We start from the raw sequence: 22,527 nt of genomic DNA, 5'->3' as shown, positions 1-22,527 counted from the left end.
AATAACTTCATTTAAAGAACGCAAGCGAATATTTAAACCTTCAATCCTATAGTAAATATCAGTTCTATCACCTGATGGTCTAGGAATAGCTTGACGCAACCAATTAATTTCAGAACAAGGTTTTAATTCTTCACTAGGACTATCACTGGAAAGCTCATCCATTCCCTGATTTGAAGTTACAGGATATTCATAATCAAAATTGTCAGGTAAGTATTTCATAACCCTTGGACTACTTGATCCAGAACCTAGTACAACATCTGCCCCTTTAGTTCCCTCATCAAAACTGACATTACATGTTTCTATGATTCTTTGTTCGTCTTCCAGCCAGACACGATAACCTCTAGTATTTTGAGCGTAACCTAACAAAATTCCTGGTTTTGATTTATCATCCAATTTCTTTCTTTTCCGACTTGGAACATTTACAAAAGTTAAACAGCCAAAAGTTCTGAGATGTTTCACGTTAGGCTTTTTATTGAAAAACAATTCAAACGGGGTATGATTGCTCCCATGACAAGACCTATTCCAAACATAAGAAAAACAAAATGCAGCTTCCCCCCAGAATTTCGAAGGTAAGTTACTCGCTTTTAAAAATGCTCTAACTCCCCCCATTAATGTCTGGTTAAACCGTTCAATTATGCCATTCATCATTGGTGTGTAAGGATTAGTTTTCTCATGCTTAATGCCACGGTTATTCAAGAAAATTTCAAAATTTTGATTGCAAAATTCTTTCCCCCCATCTGTACGAATTGATTTAATTTTCCTCCCTAAAAGCCTTTCATTACGATTTAAAAATCTTACAAAAATATTGAAAACATCCGACTTCAATTTCATAGGGTATACAGCAACGCGTTTTGAAAAATCGTCCATAATGGATAAATAATATTTCTCTCCCCTCAAAGTTAAATTTGGGACTTCACCTACATCCATGTGTATAAGCTCTAAAGGTTTAGAAGATCTCACGGCTCCAATCGATTTAAAAGAAATACTCCTAGCTTTAGTATATTTACAAATTTCACAATAGTTAACATTTTTATTCAATTCAGGAAGACCTCTAACACTATTGTTTTTGCTAGTTCTAGAAATATATTCATAATTAATGTGACAATATCTCTTCTGCCATAAATCTTCAGGTGAAATTTTACCAATTTTTTCAGAAATGTTACAAACAGGCTCAGAATTATCACAATGTTCACTATTTTTCAAATACAAATATCTATTAGGCTTAAAGAAATATAAATTTATGTCATTTCTACCCTTTGCATAAAATAATTGATTCCAATTTTTGTCATAAACTTTAAGAATGGTATTATGACCAACAAATTTGTTACCTTCCTGTTACAATTTAGATAATGACAATAAATTACGACGGATTTCAGGATTGTACAGAACATCTTTCAAGATAATTTTCCTATGTCTACCATTAATTTTGACCAACAATTGAATTGTACCAACCCCTAAAATATTGCTTTGTTTACCGTCAACAGCCATAGACATTTTTAAGTTATTAACCGGCCTAAAATCAGAGAAAAGATTTTTATTTTTAGTGACATGTGACGTAGCTCCAGAATCGGCAATCCACGTTATATCTGAATCAGATGAAGTAATATTCAAAGCTTCAGACTCATTAATTTCACTCACATTATGTTGAGAATTAGAAGACCCTTGACAAGGTGGCGACAGGAACAGTAAAAGTATAGAAGTAATGTAAACAGTGAAAGTATAGAAGTAATGTAGTTTTACTTACATAAATAATGGACATACTTATGTAAAACAAATTGGAACCTTTAAACAACCAGTCATATTGAGCTATTCTCTAAACAAGAACTTAGGTTTTAACGAAGGAATACAGAATTTTAACTATTAAAAAATAGTAAAAATATTTACTTATGTACACAACTCAATTTCAAATGATTTCATTATTAGTCGAAAAAAATATCTTTTTTAACAAACATTGAAATGTAAAAAAAAACAATAATTAATTTCAAAATTTATAGTATATAACTTGGTTTTAAAATAAAAGGATTTTAAAGTCTAAAAAAAAATTATATAAAAAATTTAAACCCATCGTATAATCTAAAGCGATAGCGAATAATAAGATGGCAAAAACAAAGTTGATTTTCATTTAACATTCAATTTTAGCAATTAAATCGAAAACGCCAAGTAAAATACCTTTTAAGCTCTTAACAGTATCAATTACAAAAAAAAAAATCTTGAAATCGTGATTACAGTACGCTAGCTACTTCAAGACAATGAGTAAAGGCAATGGAGCTAAGTCTTTAATGGCAACTTCCTCTTTGCCTGCGGAAAATGAATAGGAAAAAAGGGTGTTTAATTTTGCAAAGCAAAAAAAAAATTCATTTGATCAATTTTCCCTGAATTTTTATTATTTTTTCGAAATTCCCTGATATTTCCCTGATTTTTCCCTGATCAATAAAGTTCCCTGACTTTTCCCTGATTTCCCTGATCTGTCGCCACCCTGCTTGAGATAAGTTTTTAGAATTTAACTTTGCCTTAAATTTAAAACAATCAACCTTTTTATGCCCAAAAATCCCACAATAATTACATTTCCCTTTAAATCTATTTTTACTAAAATTTGACACAGGTTTACGACTACTTTTACAAGGATGGATCTTACCGGCAGGTAGTGAATTGGGAACGGTCACATACACAGCAGGTGTCTGTAGTGGAATGTTCATTTCAGAAATTCTATTTGCTTCGAGCAATAGTTCTTGTTCTATTTTTAATGGAGTAAAGTCCACGTCAGACCATCGGTAGATTTGCTGTACTATGGATGCGAATTCAGGGGGTAAACTCCGGATATACTGGAAACCTATGTAAAGGTCGGACATCGCATGGCCAACTTCTTTTAATTGTGACGCAGCTGCTTTCACTCGGCAGATGAAAAGACCAACAGTCTCACCTTCTTGAAACTTGACTTGAAAAAATTTATCCAACAGGGATATCAGGTTCAAAATACTTGCACAAGATTTCCCAAGCTATCTTTCCTTCAGTAGTGCATTCGATGAGAGGCTTGAATTCTTCTGACAGGAACTGATAAATGGTAGTATAAGCTCGAGTTCTTCTAAGATTCATTTCCACTTTATCTCGGAACGTCAATTTTTCTTCTTCAAGTTTCTTTTCTTTTTCGTCAGCTTCGATGAATTCCCAGCTGCCCGAATGACGCAGGACAACTTGTATGTTTCTCTTCCAAGTATTCCAATTATTGGCATTTAGTAAAGGTATTGTAGGGACTTCCATACTTTCAAAAATTTCGCGATGTTTTAAAAATTCTTCAGAGCATAAAAATTCAAATTTTCCAAGTTCTTCAGGTTATGGCCAGGAATTGCAAAGTCCAGGTGACCTGGGCCCATAGCCACTTGTGAGCATAAAGTGTAGTGAAATTTAGACTTACTACACCGCTAGTAGAAGTGAACTTGCAAAAAAAATGTCCACAGCCTGAAGTTGGAGAAAAAGAAAAACACGTGAAGCATTTTTCCTCAAGGAAAATTTGTATTTATTATCTTCAAAAGATTTCTGAAGTTGACAAACAACATCTTCATTGATATTTAAAAAACATTTAGAAAAATAAACAAATATTAGCCGCTATTATGCCACGAAACATTAAGTTTACGAACGTGCTGATTCCAAGGAATATATGGCATTACCGTAACACACAAAAATAGGCCTAAAGGCGTTTTATAACTTTAAAATTGACATCACGTTGTATTACGCCCTGCCAGGAGTAAAGAGCACTGGCAGACACCACGAAATCACGATGAATTACTACGTGCAACACATTGCGGCTATGTGAGGTGAGAGAGAGAGCGAAAAAAGATCGCTCGAAGTATTTAAAGTCTTCACATGGCTTTCAAATTAAGAATATGCAAAACACAAGATGTGTTGCCAATGAAAGAAAGTTAAAGATATGCTGCCAATTAAAAAGTAACTCAATCAAAAAAAACTTCGCGGTTATAAGATACAATGAACTCGTGACTCGGTTCACCCAAAAGTTCATTCATTTGACTGAGTTATTGCAACCGATCGCACACATGACGTCACAACGTGATGCAATGTTTACATCGAAAAAGGATTGATTCTGCATGATGCAAAAACGTATTTTTAATGATTTTTTTTTTTTTTTCAAATTAAGTGATTCTTTCACTTTTTGTGAAAGTTTAAATTAAAAATCTAACACATACTAAGCTGTATACCACCGCATTTTGGGTAAAATTTGCTACAGACGTTTACATGTGCCCGACCTCTCCCCGCTATATAGTGCAATACTTTCGTTGAAATTTTTAAGATGAAATTTAAGATTTAGGTGATTATTATTGGGGAAATTTTTCAGAATTAAAGTTTGTCTGAGATTGAATTGAGGTGGTACCCACTAGATGGATGTCACCCGGGAGGTGGGAGGACCACCCACTGTCAAGAAAAGTTTTTTGACTAAGCAAAAAAAAATATAAATTTGAATTTTTGGCATCGTGAATTCAAATTGTGTTTTTCGCAATCACGAGCGTGTGTGTGTATGAATGAGCGTATGTGTGTATGAATGCGTGTGTGTGTTTGTGTAGGCGCATGTGTGTGGGTGTGCGCGTGTTATGTATGCATGTAAGGGCGTGTTAAGTATGCAGTGCTGTGTGTGTACGCGCGCGTGTGTGAGTGAGTGTGTGTGTAGGCATTCGTGTGTGTGTGTGTAGGCATTCGTGTGTGTGTATGTAGGCATATGTGTCTGTGTGCAGGCATGAGTGTGTGTTTGTGTCTGTACGCAGGCATGAGTGTGTATATGTGTGTGTGTATGCGTGTGTGTGTAGGATATGGACGTAACCTGGAGACAGTTTTCGCAAGAGGAGCAGCATCCTGAGGCCGGCCGATGCGATGGTGGTGCTGGCAGAGGGTGCTGGTGGGAAAATAAAATGATAGGAATTCAAAACAGTCAAGTGAGAACAATAAGCAATTGTGATAGCTCAAAAAAAAAAGCCCCTCAAGCTACAGCTTTCAAAAATTGAAAGCACAGGATTTGATAAACATCTGTTAGTTAAACATTAAAGGGGAACAAATTAATCTTATTCAATTTGTTTTTTAAATGGGATTTTTAAGTCTCACTTTAGAAATCGTAACTATTGGATAATTTGATTTTCAAATTGAATTTCTAACGTTGTAGACATCTTAGGTTTACAATAAAATACGTGAAAATTTCATAAAAAAGAATCAATATTTCAATCTTTGTTTAGGGGTTCTCCCCCTTCCCATGAGGAAGGGGGATTTGGAAAAAAAAAATAATAAAAAAAGCCGGAGTCGGACGTTTCAAAATCCAGGAGTTGGAGTCGGAAATGGAGTCGATAATTTTTCTTCCGACTCCGCAGCATTGGTTACAATGAGATGACACCTGCCTCCAGCCTAGTTGTTTATAAATCCAGAGTGATGAGTTCCAATAAGAATGAAATTGCAGTCTCTGGATGTGATAACCGGCTGTCTGGTACATTGCATGTAGTTCTACATTAGCACTGGCTTAGGGGCGGTAACTTAGTGGTAAGTAATTAATTGTTAGAAATAATAAAAATTACTACAAATACATAAGCGACCAGCAGAAACATGTTATGAACACAACTAGGTTGGTCCTAGTCAATTTATTAATCCTTAATGAAGATAAACATCCTTCTATTCACCCCATTTCAAGTAACAGCTGCTAGAGGTTAACTATGCAAAATCCTGATGCCTCTGTTGAAATAGTATTTTTTTTTTCTAATTTCAAGATCAGTTTGGGATTTAAAAAAAATAAAACAATGACTTCTAGTTTTGCCATCTGAACAAAAATTTAGCCCATCAATATCTTAGGTTTCAATAAACTTAAATAACTCAATCACTTCACGTCTAAATTTCCTTGCTCAAGACTAGACGTACATTTTAATCCTGGAATCCCCCCCCCCATAATCTAAATCTGAATGTCCTTTCTTTAAACTTTCTTTTGAAGCCTTTACAAAAAATTAGGTTTCTTGAAATAACAAGATCAAAAAGTTTGAAGTTCAGTAACATGCTACCTAATTTGTAGTGACATGGAAAAATATAGTCATGCCTCAAAGTGTCTTACTTTTCTTACATGCAGGATTTTCAATTGACTTATAGCATGATATAATCATACTGCCTAGGGGTCATGTCAATGTCTTCCTAACTTTCTTGGATTGTTCTTTGCCATCATGGACAAATGAAGAATATTTCTATGCACAGCAGATTTGTTAGGTTGAATTGTATGTCTGGTAAATATCTCTTCTGTTTCAAAGAGTGGGGAGTAATTTTTAGCTTCTGATCTTAACACGGCTAAACAACCCATTTTGAATTTAGATTCATCAAGTTTCTCAAATGCCTTCGCTAACAAGTGGATTTCGGTAGTAAAAGGTTGCTAATCCTGTGACCATAATAAGAAAAAAATATCAAGTATCTGCACAAACAACTCAAAACTGTCTACAAGTATTTAAAAAAACATAGTGGGTAGGAAAAATTTTCAGTAATTCAATGCTTATTGTGCTTTTAACCATGTATCTATAAAAGTAAGAGGTTAATTTTAATTTCAATAATTTATCTACAGATTTTCAAGATAACCATTGCTTAATACTGATATTAATTTCGAAATTATGAGCAAAGTACATATTCGCAGCAAATACATCTACACAGCGCAAATATATATTTGCCCACGGCGTACACGTGTGCGTCTACATTATCTAACTATGCCTGTGACTGTAAAATTCTTAAAATTTATGCTTTGGTTACATTCATTGATAAAAAAAATTGGTTTACCCACTCACCCACTGCTTCTTTTTGCATTCGGAGATTTCAGTAGAGTGCTGTTCAGTCAGCTTGCAAATCTCCTTTTCATGAGTCAATTGCAGTTGCTGCTCCAGTTCCCTGCGTTCACGTCGTACTTTCTCCAGAGTCGTTGCTAACTCACGTTGTCGCTCTGCTTCCAGCTCCTGGTGAAGCTGACAAAATTAGATCAATACAAAAATTAGTTTAAATATGTAATGTACACTGATATTATGAGCTAAGATTATTGCAAAGACCAGACACCATTCTATTTAAATAAGGTACAACTTAATTTTTAAAAACCCAATTTCTTCCCTTTGTTTAGTGCACAGATGTGTGAATTCATTTACCAAGTTTCTTACAGTTGAATTGAATACAAGTTTTGCATACCTTAATAAAATGACACGATGAAAATTACAGACTGAATTTTAAAAAAAATAAATGTTTCAACTCAATATTTAATTCAAATGCATCATTCCCCAATTACAAAAAAAAAAAGCAAAAAAAGAAAAAAAAAAGATTCTGAGGAAAGGATGGGAAGATGATTACCTTTAAGAGTATGAAAGAAAATCTTGCATGAGACAGTAGAGGAATATTTATGAAAACGAAAACAGGTAAAATGGCTTTTTTGCTTACAACAGAAGGACTGCCTATTTTCTAAAACAAGGACTGTGCACCAGGAAACTTCCCGGTCATCCAACCTGTTAGTAACATATTAGCCCAATCTACAAATTTTGATCTAATAAATTTACTCCCCCTTGCCTTAAAAACATGGTGCAGTGGGTAAAAGCAATATTATAACAATGATGAGCATTTGGAAATCTCAGTTGTTTTACATTGAGTAATGGAAGAATTGTTATAATATGCTTAGCACTCTCACTTGGGTGCCAAAGGTTATGAAATAACTTATCACCTTCATAGGAAAAATTGAGATGCTCCCTTCGTAGGTTCGAAACCAACAATTGAGATTTCAAAGAACCTCATTTGAACTACAGTTTTTGATGTTTTTAAGGAAAAATAGTAACATAACTTCGATGGGCAGTCACAGGCAAACTTAATAGGGGTTAGGCAAACATAAGGAAAAAGGAGCTTCTAAGTCTTGCAAAGTCTTTTCTGCCTAAAGGTTTGAACACCGTCGTTGTTTGCTAAAACATTTGAAAGATTCATGACATTCCCATCAGGTGCTTGCTGAATTTTACTTCAGCCACTGGTTACTACTGGTTTATTTTCAGATTTGTTTAAAAATTAGTTTACAATTGATTCCTGTTCACAGCATTTGGTTTGGTTTATATCCCCTCCTCCCTCTTTTCTCATTTTATTTAGTAGTTCAAAGAAATAAACAATTCTTATTTATACATGAAATACACTGCCAACTCAGTCATTCCCGCCGAGGACTGCAGTTTCGTGCTTATTAGCACTCATCAGCCCGGCTTAGGAAGTGACTGAGCTGGAGGTGGGAAATCTTTTAAGGAAGCCAAGAGTGCCAAATAAACTGGTAGCTAATACAGAATTAGCACTGACCAGAGGAGTGACCAAAGCAATGGTTTGGTAACTTACTGAAAATACTATGCCTTGCCTTCAATCTTTGAGTTGAACCGAACCATTGCTTCGGTCATTCGTCTGGTCAGTGCTAATTCTGTATTAGCTACCAGTTTATTTGGCACTCTTGGCTTCCTTAAAAGATTTCTCATCTCCAGCTCAGTCACTTCCTAAGCCGGGCTGATGAGTGCTAATAAGCACGAAACTGCAGTCCTCGGCTGGAATGACTTGAGTTGGCGGTGTATTTCATGTATTTCTGCCTTAGCCCTGACTATAGGGCGGTAAATTACTGAAAAATTCTTATTTATACCTTAAAAGCAACACACTCCATAAAAGTACCAATACACAAGTAACCCATTCCAGTTTATGCTTAAAACAATCTATTTGTATCATAGACAGCTTAAAAATATGCAAAACCTTATCAGAGAACTCTTTTAAAGCACGAGATTTATCCTCTTTATGTTCAGCTTCTAAGCGGGTTTGCAGCTCTTTCAAGAGTCGTTCATATCGAGGCCCACAGTCACAGGGTTTCGGAGTACTGTCAGATTTTTCTTCCTCTGGACTGCTGCCCGATTTTGCATCCTTTGAATTATTCTCCTGAAGCTAGTTCATGAAAGAAAAAAGAGAATGCATCGAACAAGGCACCAAAGTTTGCCAAAATTCAACACATGCATAACAAATCTCCAAACCTCATTAGTTGTTTGTATGGCAACTGAAACATGTTGAACAGACACATCTTGACTGGATGAAGTTACTTGGTCATGGTCTTCTGAAACTGCTTCCTGCAAATATAAAACGGAAGAATTAAAGGGGGTCTTCTAGTCTAGAAATTAAAAAAAATTGATTTTTTCCCTTCATATTCTGAGAGTTTAGACCTTTAAGAATAAGTTTCTGAGAGGATTTATGGAAATTCAAATTATTTTTGGAGTTACAGTTAATTTCGTTGAAAAAAGCTTTTTTTAACCCCCGACACACATTATAAGTTTGATGTCTCTGTGTATCTTTGTGTTTGTCTGTGGTACTCTAGCGCCTAAACGGATGGACCGATTTTGAAAAAAAAAATTTGTTCGAAGGGAGAGTTGATCGAAAGTGTTCTTAGCTAGGTTGCATCTTTGGATGAAATTAATTAACGAAGATATTAATTAAAAACCTCTAAAAGGTTTTTCGCGATTTTTGCAGTGAAAACATAGTTAAAAATTTAATACCAAAATAAAGAGAATTTTTTTCCTTGTCTGATAGAATGTGTTTGGTACTTCCATGTTTCATAGAATTTGAATCATAATGTATTTTCAAAGTGGATTTTAATAACGGCTAAGCCTTTATTCCCGCGATTGATAACCAAATTCAGTGTTAGCCGACAAGGAAATTAAAAGCAAAGATTTAAAATTTTATCTGTTGCCAGTTTCAATTTAATAGCAAATAAAATACTTGACATTAATTTTTAATAATATAAAGCTTTTCAAAGGATTATCTATTTTCCCTCTTGATTCTACAGTTGCGACTCAGATGGGGGGTTTTAAAATTCTTAATTTACCGTTGCTTGTGCTGAAATGAGACTGCAAACTTCGGAAGCGTTTTCTTAAAACTAGAGTTTTGATAAGGTTGACAAGATATCTCAAGTTCTAATACACCGATTTACGTGAAATTTGGTAGACTTTCTTAGTACTATCAAAATTGTCCCCACATAGGGGTTTTTGAAATTTTTGATTCTTATTTAAAAAAAATATATACCAAAATGCAAAAAAGGAGCCAAAAAATGAACTTTTTTTTTCCAAAAAGACGCCATTTTGTGAGAAAAAAAATATTTTTTCAAATCGGCTAAATCCAGACAATTCTACATCCTTGTTTAATAAGAATTAACATTGATTTTGTTTCAGATCACCTGGAGGATTGGAATCACGTCAACCCCTTTTTCTTTATTAGAGTCCCCACTTTGCCAGTCTTCTCCAACTACAATTTTGAGTTTTTTCTTCTACTATTATGCATTGTTATACCTTTAAAGTATTAATAAAAAAACTGATAAAAATGGATCGAGAAATTAGCTGCTGTTCGTTTTTCTATTACGCCTGTAAAATCACCTTAAAATTAAGTCTCTAGACTAGAATACCTCCTTAAGAAAGATTAATGAACATGCTGTCTACATTAAATTTAAAGAAAAGCCCCCCCTCCCCCAAATACCAAAGACAGTTTCTAGGGCTCGATCGATGCATCAGCGCTGATAGTTCAACAATTTAGCCATCGGCCCATCATCCTTAAAAAACATCGAAAAGCCAATGGACTCACCCGATGTTTTCGCAAAAAAGTATCTTTTCTGCTTTACTTTTTAATACAAAGTAAAGGGAGTAAGTCATAATTTTTTTTATTTAAATTTCAGTATAAATTTCGATTTATGTCACCCCTGAAAGAATTTTTTATACTGTATTCAGGCACAAACAAGTTAATTATTGCACTGTTTTTTGCGGGTGGATGTACGTATGTATCTCTCATAAGTCATAACTCAAAAATGGTATGTTGTAGAAGGTTAAATTTTCGTATGTGGGGTCTGCGTACGTTCCAGTTGTGCCAGTGGCAGTTCGTGCTTTGAAAGTGAGAGGGCCAGATCATGGGTGCACTCACATTCCCCCTCCTTCCCGCCAGTTTTTATTTTAAAAAATTTAAATTTTTTAAACATACTTTTTCACTATTTAAACTTTTTTAAAATAATTATTTGTGTTAAAAAATAGAATTAATTTTATTTTAAACACAGGACAAGCTACAAAATACTTAAATTACTAAGTAAATCACACATATATGAACGCGTTCTTTAAAACAATAATCCTAGACTGGATTGCTTAGCGCCTAACCCACCAAGCAACCACACTACATGACTCAACCGATTAGAGAGTGAAGCGAACTCTGAGTGCTTCGGTAATGTGAACTATTCAAGTAAGGTTTTATACAGCTTGTCCTTCAACTTTTGGATCATACTACGTACGTATGAGTTTCCAACTTGCTATTTCATAAAGATTTTGAGTGACGCAAGTTTACGCGCATGAAGACATCATAAGAGAACTTGCGATAATTTACTGAGGGAAAGTTCCAAATGGATATTTCGATCGTAAAATAGAAATTTAGGTCGAATTTTGATTTTTTTTTGTGTAATTACAATTCCCTCTGCGTAGAAAGGAAGTAATGTGAAATGAATAAATGATCCTTCAAATCCCTGACAATTTTAGCAATTTATTTCCATTTGATTTTTTTTTCCATCGGCCATCGCCTATTTGGAGAAAAACAATTGGCCATCGGCCAAAAAATGCCATCGGACGCTCTGTCTGATGGCAGATAACCTAACAGTTTCTACCCTTTTAAACTCTTACCAGCAGTGGCGCACAAGGGAAATTTTTCAAGGGGAGAGCCCAGGGTCAAAAGCATCATTCTCATATCTCATCCTGACATGCTGCTAAAACATATTCTTCTGATTTCATCCACTGTAAAAACTTTTACAATCGATTGTGAATTACCAGTAATAAATAGATTGATTAATAATCAACGTTAATGAAATAAATCATTAAAAACAAGTTCTTAACTGTATTACCGGAAAGCGTGAGTTTTCATGTATCTCAAACGTCGAAAACTAAAAATAGCAATGTAAATCCATCATTATAGAAACACAAAGTCATAGAAGATGAAAAATCTCTCAGTTCAACTTGAAATTACAAAACTAAGAACGTGATGAATACACGGCAATTAATATTTGGATATTAGGGACAATTAATATTCAATCATGCATTAATATCAAAGTTACAACTCAGTATTAAAGCACAAGCTCACTTTTGACCTAGTCTGTTAACAAAATTGAGAGAAAAGATAACCAATAACACTAGATTGCAAAAGAAAGCAAATGAATAGTTGAGTTGAGAATAAAAGGGTGTTTTATGATCACATGCAGTGTGGTTTAAAAAGGGAAGAAAAAAAGAAAAGGACTTATCTTTATTGATTTAATAGAGCCGTAATTGTTAGCCTTTTATGGGAATTTTTTGAAAACATATAAAGAAATACGAAAGCTAAGAGGGAGAGGGGGGGGGGAAGAGATCCCCTGCACCCCTCCTTTGTGTGTGCCACTGCTCACCAGTCATAAACTACTCCATGAAACAAATCACAAGACACATGTGTTTAGTTCTGATTTCAGTTTTTGTTCATAGTGTTCAGGCATAAGTGTACAAATTTTTAGAAAAGGGGAAAACTAGGACACCGAAAACTAGGACACTTGAAAAGCCAAAGCTTTAATACTTCCGTTGTATGCCCTGCTATTAACTTATAATTGCATACTTAGAAAAACGATGTGTTTTAATAATTTTATGTGATTTATATGCAAAAATATACCAGCTATTCAGAGGTACTACTGTATTAAAGAGAATTTAATATTTCTTTTTCTTTCTCTCTCGCTTTTCCCCTTTTCCTGAATGTACTTGTTTTGGTAATTTGTTTTTCAATTACAAAGAAACAACATTTATATCAGCATCTTAAATGTTGTCTTTATTTAACATGGAGTTCATTTGAATGTTAGCTAGGGTGTAGAGGACTGAAATTATAGGGTCTAGCTGCACCATGTCATTAGACACACTACAATTTACATTCTTGTGAATTTTGCTGAAGCACCATTTAGCAAAGTGTTCAAAAGGTTGATTAGCTTAAAATACAGGTCCTGGAATGCATTGTAAATTATTGTGGTGAACAAAAGATAAGAAGAATGTGTTTGTGAAAGAAAGTCTCAACTTGCTGAACACGAAGGAAAAAGAGCATTGTATTTCACAAGAAAATTTTTAGACAATCTTTTTAAGAGTAAAAAAAACGAAGCAGTCTTTTTCCGATTAACATTTTGTGACGGAAGAACATTTAGGACATTCAGCAGAAAAATGCATTTTTTCTGACTTTTCAAGGTTATTTAAGTTTTCCAGGTAAACTTCACTTTTGTAATTAACAAAGTTTATAAAGAAGATAACTAAAACAAAGTATGTAATGAAACAAAAAATTAAACTTAACAAAATATTTTAGAATAATCTTGCAGTATTACTTTTTAAAATGAATCTCTTTAACCACATAAAGACAGAAGAAACTATAGAAACAAAACAAATATTTTAGAATTATACTTCATACCTGCAGCACATTTCCTTTAGGTGATGATGAAGTAGGAGATTCTTGATAAAAAACTTTATTCTTTTTTACTGGACCAGTGGCTAGTTTTTTTGCAGCTGGCACCTGTTTTTTAGGCTCACTAGCAGAGCTCTTACGTTTTCGTGTTGATTTAGGCTTATCATTAGCTTGCACATCATTTTCTGCAGAGATCTGGGGAGATAAAGGGAAAAAAAAGAAATAAAACGTTTTTATTGAAGTATTTCTTCTCCATCATTTATTTTCACCTCAGAAATAATGACATTAATAAGGTCTGTCACAGAAGCGAGATTCACAGAGGTGAGGAATTTTCTATTAATATAGGTCTAATAGATACATCTTTCAGAACTTTTTTTTCTTCGTGGCTACATGTTAGGCATATGCAAAGATGTTCACTTCTTTTTTTACATTAATTTACATCCCTGAAATTCAATTTCATGGAGGTGAGAGTCAGAATAACCATACTATGTTTTTGAAGCAAAATCTATCTTTTTGTTTTTTGACAAAAATCTCACAACTTCAACTGTGGCTGAAAATAAACAAGTGGGCTCCCTCAGGGGCGGCAAATAGGGGCGTCAAGAGGGGGCGGTTGCACCCCCAAATTTTTTGAACAGAATGATAGAAAATGGATGAATTCAATTTAAGTTAGTCGGAAATAAATGTTCACTAAAGGAAATCTCGCTGGTTCTCAGCAACTATTTGATGAAACTCGACACATTCTCAGACTAGAAGAAGTGTTTTTCGTTATTTGGATGATGACTTAGAAATTCATGAAGTATTTTCGGCTTTTTCAGAACATAGAAAACTGATAGAAAACCATGGTTAATTTTAACTAAAGACGACATTGCCTCATATAGGCTAAATATTTCACACTTGTGTGCCCAGTGTTACGATGGTATGTCCAATACGAGAGGCTCGTGAAAAGTAGTGTGGCAGCATGGTTTTCACAAGAAAATTCCTTGATATTTTACATTCACTTTTACGCTCATTTTTTAAGTGTATATTTATTTAATGAGTGTTCATTGCTCTCTTCTGCTAGAAACACGTTTCAGCTGCTCAATACACTATAATGCTTTCATCAAAACTTCTTCAAAATGCATGTGATTATTGAAAAAAAAAAAGACATATTAACCAAATACCTTTTATGGGGCTCTATAATTATGCAATCGCGGAGTGACACAAGATAATCTTCAAGAGTTAAAATGATAAAACCATTTCTCTATAACTTCAAAGAAGTGATTTGACGACTGGAAGAATTATTGCAAAACGATTCTTTCAATGGTGAAAAAGCTCATGCCTTTTAGCATGTATGACTTCGTTTGAATTTTTATCCAATTTGTTTGCATCGAGAAAAGGTTTTTGAAAAATGCTTTACTCTATCAAAATCTATATCTTCAATCCGCTACTCGACTATTCAAACCACACTTCAATCTACAATTGATCTGTGTGTACATTTCAATCAATTGTGAAATTTTTCAAAAAAAAATTCTTCCTCCTAGCCAATTTTAATGAGGCGCAAAAAAAAAAAGAAAAAAAAAAAAAGTGACAAAAATTCACATGATGATGTGAAGTCAGACATTAATTTTTCAATATTTTGTATAAAGTAATAGATTCAGTTTCGAATGAAATTAACACAAAATTTGATGATAATTATTTTTCTGTATGGTTGGCTGGGATTATGGTTATTTCGATTGGATTTTGAAAACAAAAAATAAAATGTTTCAACTGTGAGTAAAATTTTTAGCATGAGGAAAGAGAAATTACAAGTATACCGACAGAATGGTTTTCATATCCAGAGACTTCAGTTTCGTCCTTATTATGAGCTCATCAGTCTGGAATAGTGAATAACAGAGCTGGAGGCAGATGATATCTCATTGAAGCTGCAAGCACCGACATGACTAGATTATTCAATGATGAAAAGTTTAAGTCCCTCACAGTTTTTGAAGTAGCATGGGTGATTTTGAAGAGCAAGATATAAAAAGTGTTTTTATATATAACTTTGTGTTGCTTCAATTATTTTTTAACTATTACAATCGGTTTAGCTAGTAGAGAAAGATTTTTTTTGTGTCTCAGGAGGTTAGAGAAATATTTTCGAAGCACAAAGGGGGAAAAAATACCTTTTCTATTTAGCTGAACTGGCAAAACAGCACGACATTGGGCACTGATAGATTAATAACACGATTCCCTGCTCTTCCGAATTTGAAAAATCATGCATTATAACTTTTCCAAAAGGTATAAAATCTTTAGCAGCGAGATGTTTTGTATAAATTTTTAGTCAATGAATCAAAATTTTAATTTGTTCTAAACACTAATTTTATTCATACTAAACCAATTTTATGACAACTTCTTGTTAGCTAATGTGTGTTTGGTTTCGCTTTGGGGTTATATATATTTAAGAAACTCGAAATGGTGAAATGCTGCCCCTGGGCTCCCTTGTATCATAGAAAATAAAATTTGATGTCATTACTGCCACCTGTTAATTAGGAATGGCATTTTGTGTTTAGGTAACAGAAGTAAGAATTTATTGTGTGACATGACTTCTTGTCCACAATATTAAAAAATTAAATATACTTAAACAGTTAGCATTTGAGACACTTGTGAAAGGAATAATGAATAAATAAGTATATACTTTTGATTAAACAAGTTATTAAGCAACATAAACAGTCACACAAGGTGTGTGACACGCCACAGAGGTGAGAATTCACATGTTGTGAACCAAAAATATACTAAAATAAAAACTATTGTAAAAAAAATGTTGGCAGTTTTAAATAGATATTTTTGATGAAATAAAAAATCATTGCTAAATAAATTGTTCCTTAAAGTTTTTACTGTAAAAGGCGTGTGACAGAAAAGTTACACTTTTTGAAAAATGACCCTTATCATACTTGCTCTGTCGTTGGTGAGTGGGAAAGTTTTTTAATTGTTGGCAAAATCAAAAATGAATATCAGTCATTATAAAGTTAAGTTTGTTAAACAAGTTTAACAAATTAATTACAAGGCTGAACCTAAGCAAGCATAGAACTATGGGTTATGGGCCTTTGAAACTTTTTACATAATGCTGATTTTTGAGGCGTACCTTAATTCAGGTCATCAGTTTTAAAACACTTTTTCACTATATACTCCTTTCAAATTATCCACATTTGACTAAATATTTTCTGAAAGATTAAAATCTAACAACTTGTCAAAAATAACCCATAAACTAGTAGGAATTAGAATAACATTTAGGTACAAGATTTTGAAACAGTTAAAAACAAGTCAAAGGGGGAAACATAATATTAGTTAGGTGCATACATAATAAAAATTGCAAAGTGCATATAACATTAAAAAAATGTATTTGATTTTTTTTTTTTAATTTTAATACTAAGGCACATTATACGGGACATAGTTCTAAAAGATAAAGGACAGCATATGTTAAAATAACTTCCAACTTTCATAACAGTTGAAGTATTACAGGATGCGAAAGGACTGACACATAACAGATGGCATGCAAGCTATGGCAAAGCAAGTGCTTGAAGATGTTGGTAGGCATCCAATGATATAAGTATTAGCTTATATATACTGGAAAGTACTTTGAATTCTTTCAAAGTACTGAAGATCTTTTTAAAATGTTAGTATTTCACTTCTGAATTTCTCTTATTAATTTATTCCACCCCATATTAGACGCTGAACCATTGGTTGAGAATCCAAATTCCTGATTATTCCCTGGGACCAACCTAATTGTTGAGGGTTGTTTGTGCTTAGTCTCGACCCTGCAGTGGAAAACAAGATGGCTGAAAAGATTCTACTTATGGAATGCGTAATTGAAGTGTAAAATTCACGAGGGTATACAACTATAAAAAATATTGGACAGTTTCGCAAATACAGGGCAATGTATTGAATTTTCGGCAGTTTTCTTTTTTAACGTTAAATATAAGTATTATAAGAAATCTAAGGATGACATTGAGTCCCTTTAATGAAACTGTTCTACAAAACTAGTTGGTGGTTAATTTATTAAAAAAAACATCTACAGTTGGGGTAAACCTAACCTGGCAGCGTCGTAATGTTTTGATTCTTAGGATCTGTGTAGCCTTCACAAAGATGAAATGTTAGGTTTACTTCAACTATAGAGTTTATTTCCAGACAGTACACAGGCTTGCATTGGCCTACTGGGACACGGGGATAAATCTCAGTATGCCCTTCTCTTACTGCACCCTTATTTTCTCTTTTTCCTTCCTCTCCTCTTTTTGAGCAATCACGATTGCTTATTGCTTTCATTTGACTGTTTTTGGCGTGCTATCATTTTTCGCAGCACCACCCTCTGCCAGCACCACCCGTCGCGTAGGCCGGCCTCACGATGCTGCTCCTCTAGCGAAAACCGTCTCCAGGTTGCGTCCATATCCTACACACGCACCAACGCACACACAAACACATACACACACATACACAAACACCACCATACACACACATACACAAACACATACATACACAAACACATACACACATGTGCATATAGACACCTACACATACACACAAATACACACAACTGCCCACACATTCATGCCTGCACACACACATACACATACTCCGCCCCCACGCACACAAACTCATACACACAACTACCCACACACTCATGACTGCACACAGACAAACACACATACCTTCACACATACACATACCCCCCCCCCCCCCACACACACATACAAACACACTCGTGATTGCGAAAAACATAATTTGAATTCAAGATGACAAAATTCAAATTAATTTTTTTCTTTTCTTTTTAAGCTCACAAGAGTAAAATTTTGGGGAAACTGCTGCCAGCTGGATTCCTCAATAGTCAAAACCTTTATGAAAGACATCAGTCCAAATTAATAAAAGTATAAATGTCTTACAAAATATTAAAGGTAGTGATCAATTAGGAACAAAAAGCATTGCTTACAAACAGGTAGAAAAGATAATGTTTAGGTGCAGGATGAAATAAAATAATTACAAGTATGGACAAGCTTCCAAATCTCAAAAGGATTGAAATCTCAACAACTGCAGGCTATTTTGGGCAAAGCATGTGCTCAATTTTGAAATGGAAAAAGAAGTTCTTATTACTAAAAATTAGATATAATGGAAATTCAACTAAAGCACAAGAGAGTTAGTTTAAAATTTCCTGAAAATAATTTAAATCTGTAACACAAATCATAGTTTTGCAGAATAAAAGCCTTAGACTTGCTATTCAGAATATTATTTCTAGCATAGCTGTCTCCATTGCATCACCATGCATAGTTTTGCAGTCAAGCAACATATACTGTATTACCCCGGCATGCTGCAAAATTAGGGGGTCGCCAGATTTTCAATAACACTTGCCTGATCCTTTTCGGCATGCCGGGAAAATCAAGGTTGGAAAAAAAAGTAATACTATAAAAAATGTATGTTCAGCTTAAATATGAATACAAGTTCTATACATATCTTACTAGTATTAACAAATGGTTTAATTTTGTAAAAATATTTACTAACAATGTTATTTGTTAATTATTCGTTAACAATATTTTAACAAGAAAAATATTGTTAATGAATAATTTTATGAAAAATATTAAAACTTGGGAAGCAAACATTTATGCAGTAAGTTTCCGCCCCTAAACCAGTGCTATTGAATTTACCATCGCTATTCAATAAATAAAATTAAACTTACCTCTATAAAAGGAACTTAAAATAATTTTAAAAAATTATGAACAAATCGCAGTAACGGTGATTGCTTCTGAATTGATTACTTTACAGGCATATAATTAAATCCATTAATAATGACCTACCGTAAATAACAAGCACATATTATCTGCAATACACATTTTTTTTTTTTTTTTTTTTGAAAGAAGGTTACTTTTGAGATTTAATTTTTTTTCTTGCAGTGGTTTGCTTTTTGATTGGAACTAAATGGGGAAATTTACTTTTGTTTTGTTGCAAAATAAACCTTGAATTATCCAGCATGCCGGAAAATTCGATTTTCCTGACATGCTGGTCAACAGGGGCGGATCTAGAGGGGGGCCATGGGGGCCATGGCCCCTCCCAAAGCCTTGTGATTGTAGGAATTTTTTTAAGAAAAAAAAAGAAAAAAAATATTATGAGAAGATAACAAAATTTAACACATGTGTTATACTGAAAAAGAAGCATAGGCCTTAATTGGGAGATAAATTATGTCCCTACCCTCAAAACAAAAGTTATTTCCAAAACTTTTCTCCATCTTTTACATCATTTCTTGATTCCAACTACAGACACATGGACGATCTCTAAATGCTGCTGTTCTCAGAGTATACCTATTGTTTACAAGATCAAAGAGAGCCTAAATTTTCGTTTTTATGGCTTTAATTTCGAAACTAGGGAGAGAACCTCCTTTTCCCATACCCTTTCACAAATGCCTTGATATGCAGTAAAAAAATTGCATTTTAAGTATTTGCAAAAATGTCAACGGAAACTAGCTTATCCAGCCCTTATCAGTTAACTTGCTTAAAAGCAACTTAAATGAAATTTTTTGGGACTTCAATTACAAACGATTTTGATAGGACCCCTTCCCTCCTTAGTTTATATCGTGATGATAGCTTTAAAAGAAGGTTTTTGGAGGAGCTCACGAATTTTCCATCTCTTTCTAAAATATGTATAAAAATAGCTAAAAATGGAATTTTTAGAGCCTCAAATGCAAAATATTTCCCGAAAGGAAGGACTAAGCACCTTCACTCTTCCTTAAATGTAAGCAAACATTACCTAAAGGTGCATTTTAATGATGGACAGCTAAAGAGCATCTCTCCTCTTCTAACTTCTCGATGTATAATGACAAAATATTTTGGTTTCTCAGCTTTATTTTCAAAAAATATTTTGGGTCCAGCACCTGAAACCCGACCTTTCTCGGTACATCATCAAAAATAGACAAATGCGTTTTTAGTTTCCTAATTTTAAAAAATTACACGGTAATTTAAATTTTGAAACATTTTCAAGGGAGATTCCTAAATCCACCCCTTCAACTAATGCCCTGATACCCCGAAAATTAAGTTTTTAAAACTTCATTTTAATAAAATTTCTGGGGATTTCGGAGTTTGTTCAAACATTTCGGATGGCCTCTCCCAAACCAATCGGCTGGATCCGCCACTGCTGGTCAACCTTGCTTTTTTCCGGCATGCCGGATAATGGGGGGTAATACGGTATAAACAGTTTAAAGACAAGCAGATTGAGAAACAAATGGAAGAACAGAAACAAAAATAAAGTGAAAAAAGCAACATACAGTGTGAACATTACTCTCAGCAGTAACAGTTAGATCTTTCTTTTGATTTTGTTGGACAAGATTTTGATGATGCTTTAATTCTTTAAAAGCTCGCTGAAAGGATGGTGTCATCTTCACATTTAGCTTCTTTAAACTTGCATCAATGGGTTGCACATAATCTTCCTCGATTAAAGCCCTGAAGAAAAGGGGGAAAATCATTTGTTTATAGTTAATTTTTGGCCGAGTACATATACTGAGTACTCAGCACAATGCTGCTCATAAGTATGTATCTAATTTGCATTAAATTTAACTAGTTTTCATAGCAACAATGATTTATAAGGGGAAAAAATATTTTATCAGACACATCCGTAAAAAAGACAATTAATTTATGTCTTTTATTGCAGCTACTAGAGGCCTAAAAGTGACATTAGCCCAAAAAAAGGATAATAAATTCTAGGAATTTTTCTAATAAAAATATAGGATTTTTTTACAAAAATATAGGAGGTTTTTGAGAAAAATATAGGAATTCTGGAATAAAATAGCACAAGAAATACAATACTAAATCCATAATTTAGAGTCCGAGACTTCGGTAAGTTCAAATCTATGATTTGAAACATTACATTTTAATATTACATTCCTTTTCAATGTTTAAGAGGTAAAAGGAAACTACTGTGACTAATGGCTATGAAACAAAGGTTGAGAAGACTTCTAACATCACTCAAAAATTAAATGTAATATGTATAAAATGAAGAAGAAATAAAAATATTTAATAATTTTGGATTTTTAAATGGTTTTTTCGCTAACAACAAAATTAACCAATCTGTGATCAATATATGAAGATTAAAGGCTCAGTCAACAGTATTTTGCAAAATTATAAACACAAAAATACACAAAGGTATACACATAAATGTGGAGCCAAATAAATGATTGGTCATTTATAGATGCCTCTTACTAACACTAATGACGGTTAATGAAGTGATAAAAGATTTTTAAAAAGTGACAAAATATTTACTTCTAAAAAATACAAGTGCATTTTGAATAACTAAATATTTCAAGAAATACTAAGCACTTTTCATGATGCACGCAAAAGGAAAAAAATAATTTTTCTGGGTAAGATAGGACAATTTAAGTATTTCAAGAAAATGATACCACAAACATCGAGAAGTGTGGCTTGAGTAACATAAAGAATTTCTTATCATTATCTAATTTTCCACCATAAATTTGAATGCTGAAACATGCATTTTTTTCTTAATGAGAAAGTTTGGTTTGAAATGACTGGAGTGCACTTTTCTTCGTTTGTGAAGTCTTTTTCTTGAAATGAAAAAGTTCAAAAGTCTTTTTGAAACTATTTTTAAATGGTTTTGATGTAGTTCACGAATAGATTATCACACCTATTGATATTTAAACATGATTGAAATTTAAGTAAATTTTCACTGTCAGAAAGTTAAAAACATCAAATGGAGAATGAAGACAACCTATCTGAGCTACTGCGAGATTAAGAGTGAGCATTCCAATACCCTCTTATTACCAATAGACTTTCCAATTCATTTGATTCGCTGTCACATTGTTTAAAGAAAACTATTTTGCCCGCCTAAATCATTCTTCCCTTCTTTGATGCAAATCCTGGTTTGTGCAACCGAGCACAAATCTTTTCTGTACTAAAAGAAGGGCGTATGTTCTTTTCTACATGGGCTAGTATGACACCTGCTTGATGTCTCTCGCCCATTGTAAAGGCAATATATCAATACAAAAGATGTCAAGTAGTTTAGAAACTTGAAACTGAAATATACTGTGCTGGTATGTACATTCGGATGACAGGAATT

At 33.6% G+C, this 22,527-nt stretch overlaps 1 protein-coding gene across 2 annotated transcripts in view; it reads right to left on the bottom strand.

The window, feature by feature from the left end:
* Window positions 1-22,527, bottom strand: part of LOC129221993 (zinc finger MYND domain-containing protein 11-like) — a 90,044-nt gene that overhangs the window by 9,564 nt on the left and 57,953 nt on the right. For both annotated transcript variants that reach the window (XM_054856402.1, XM_054856403.1), the window contains 5 exons: window positions 20,726-20,900; window positions 13,477-13,665; window positions 9,030-9,122; window positions 8,758-8,943; window positions 6,804-6,977 (listed from right to left, as the gene is read on the bottom strand). In XM_054856402.1, the coding sequence (XP_054712377.1) occupies window positions 6,804-6,977; window positions 8,758-8,943; window positions 9,030-9,122; window positions 13,477-13,665; window positions 20,726-20,900 (817 nt within the window). The remainder of the gene's footprint in view (window positions 1-6,803; window positions 6,978-8,757; window positions 8,944-9,029; window positions 9,123-13,476; window positions 13,666-20,725; window positions 20,901-22,527) is intronic.

The sequence above is a fragment of the Uloborus diversus genome, chromosome 5 (genome assembly GCF_026930045.1).
Source record: "Uloborus diversus isolate 005 chromosome 5, Udiv.v.3.1, whole genome shotgun sequence".
Classification (NCBI taxonomy): Eukaryota; Metazoa; Arthropoda; class Arachnida; order Araneae; family Uloboridae; genus Uloborus; species Uloborus diversus.
This window is presented reverse-complemented; position numbering and strand designations above follow the sequence as displayed.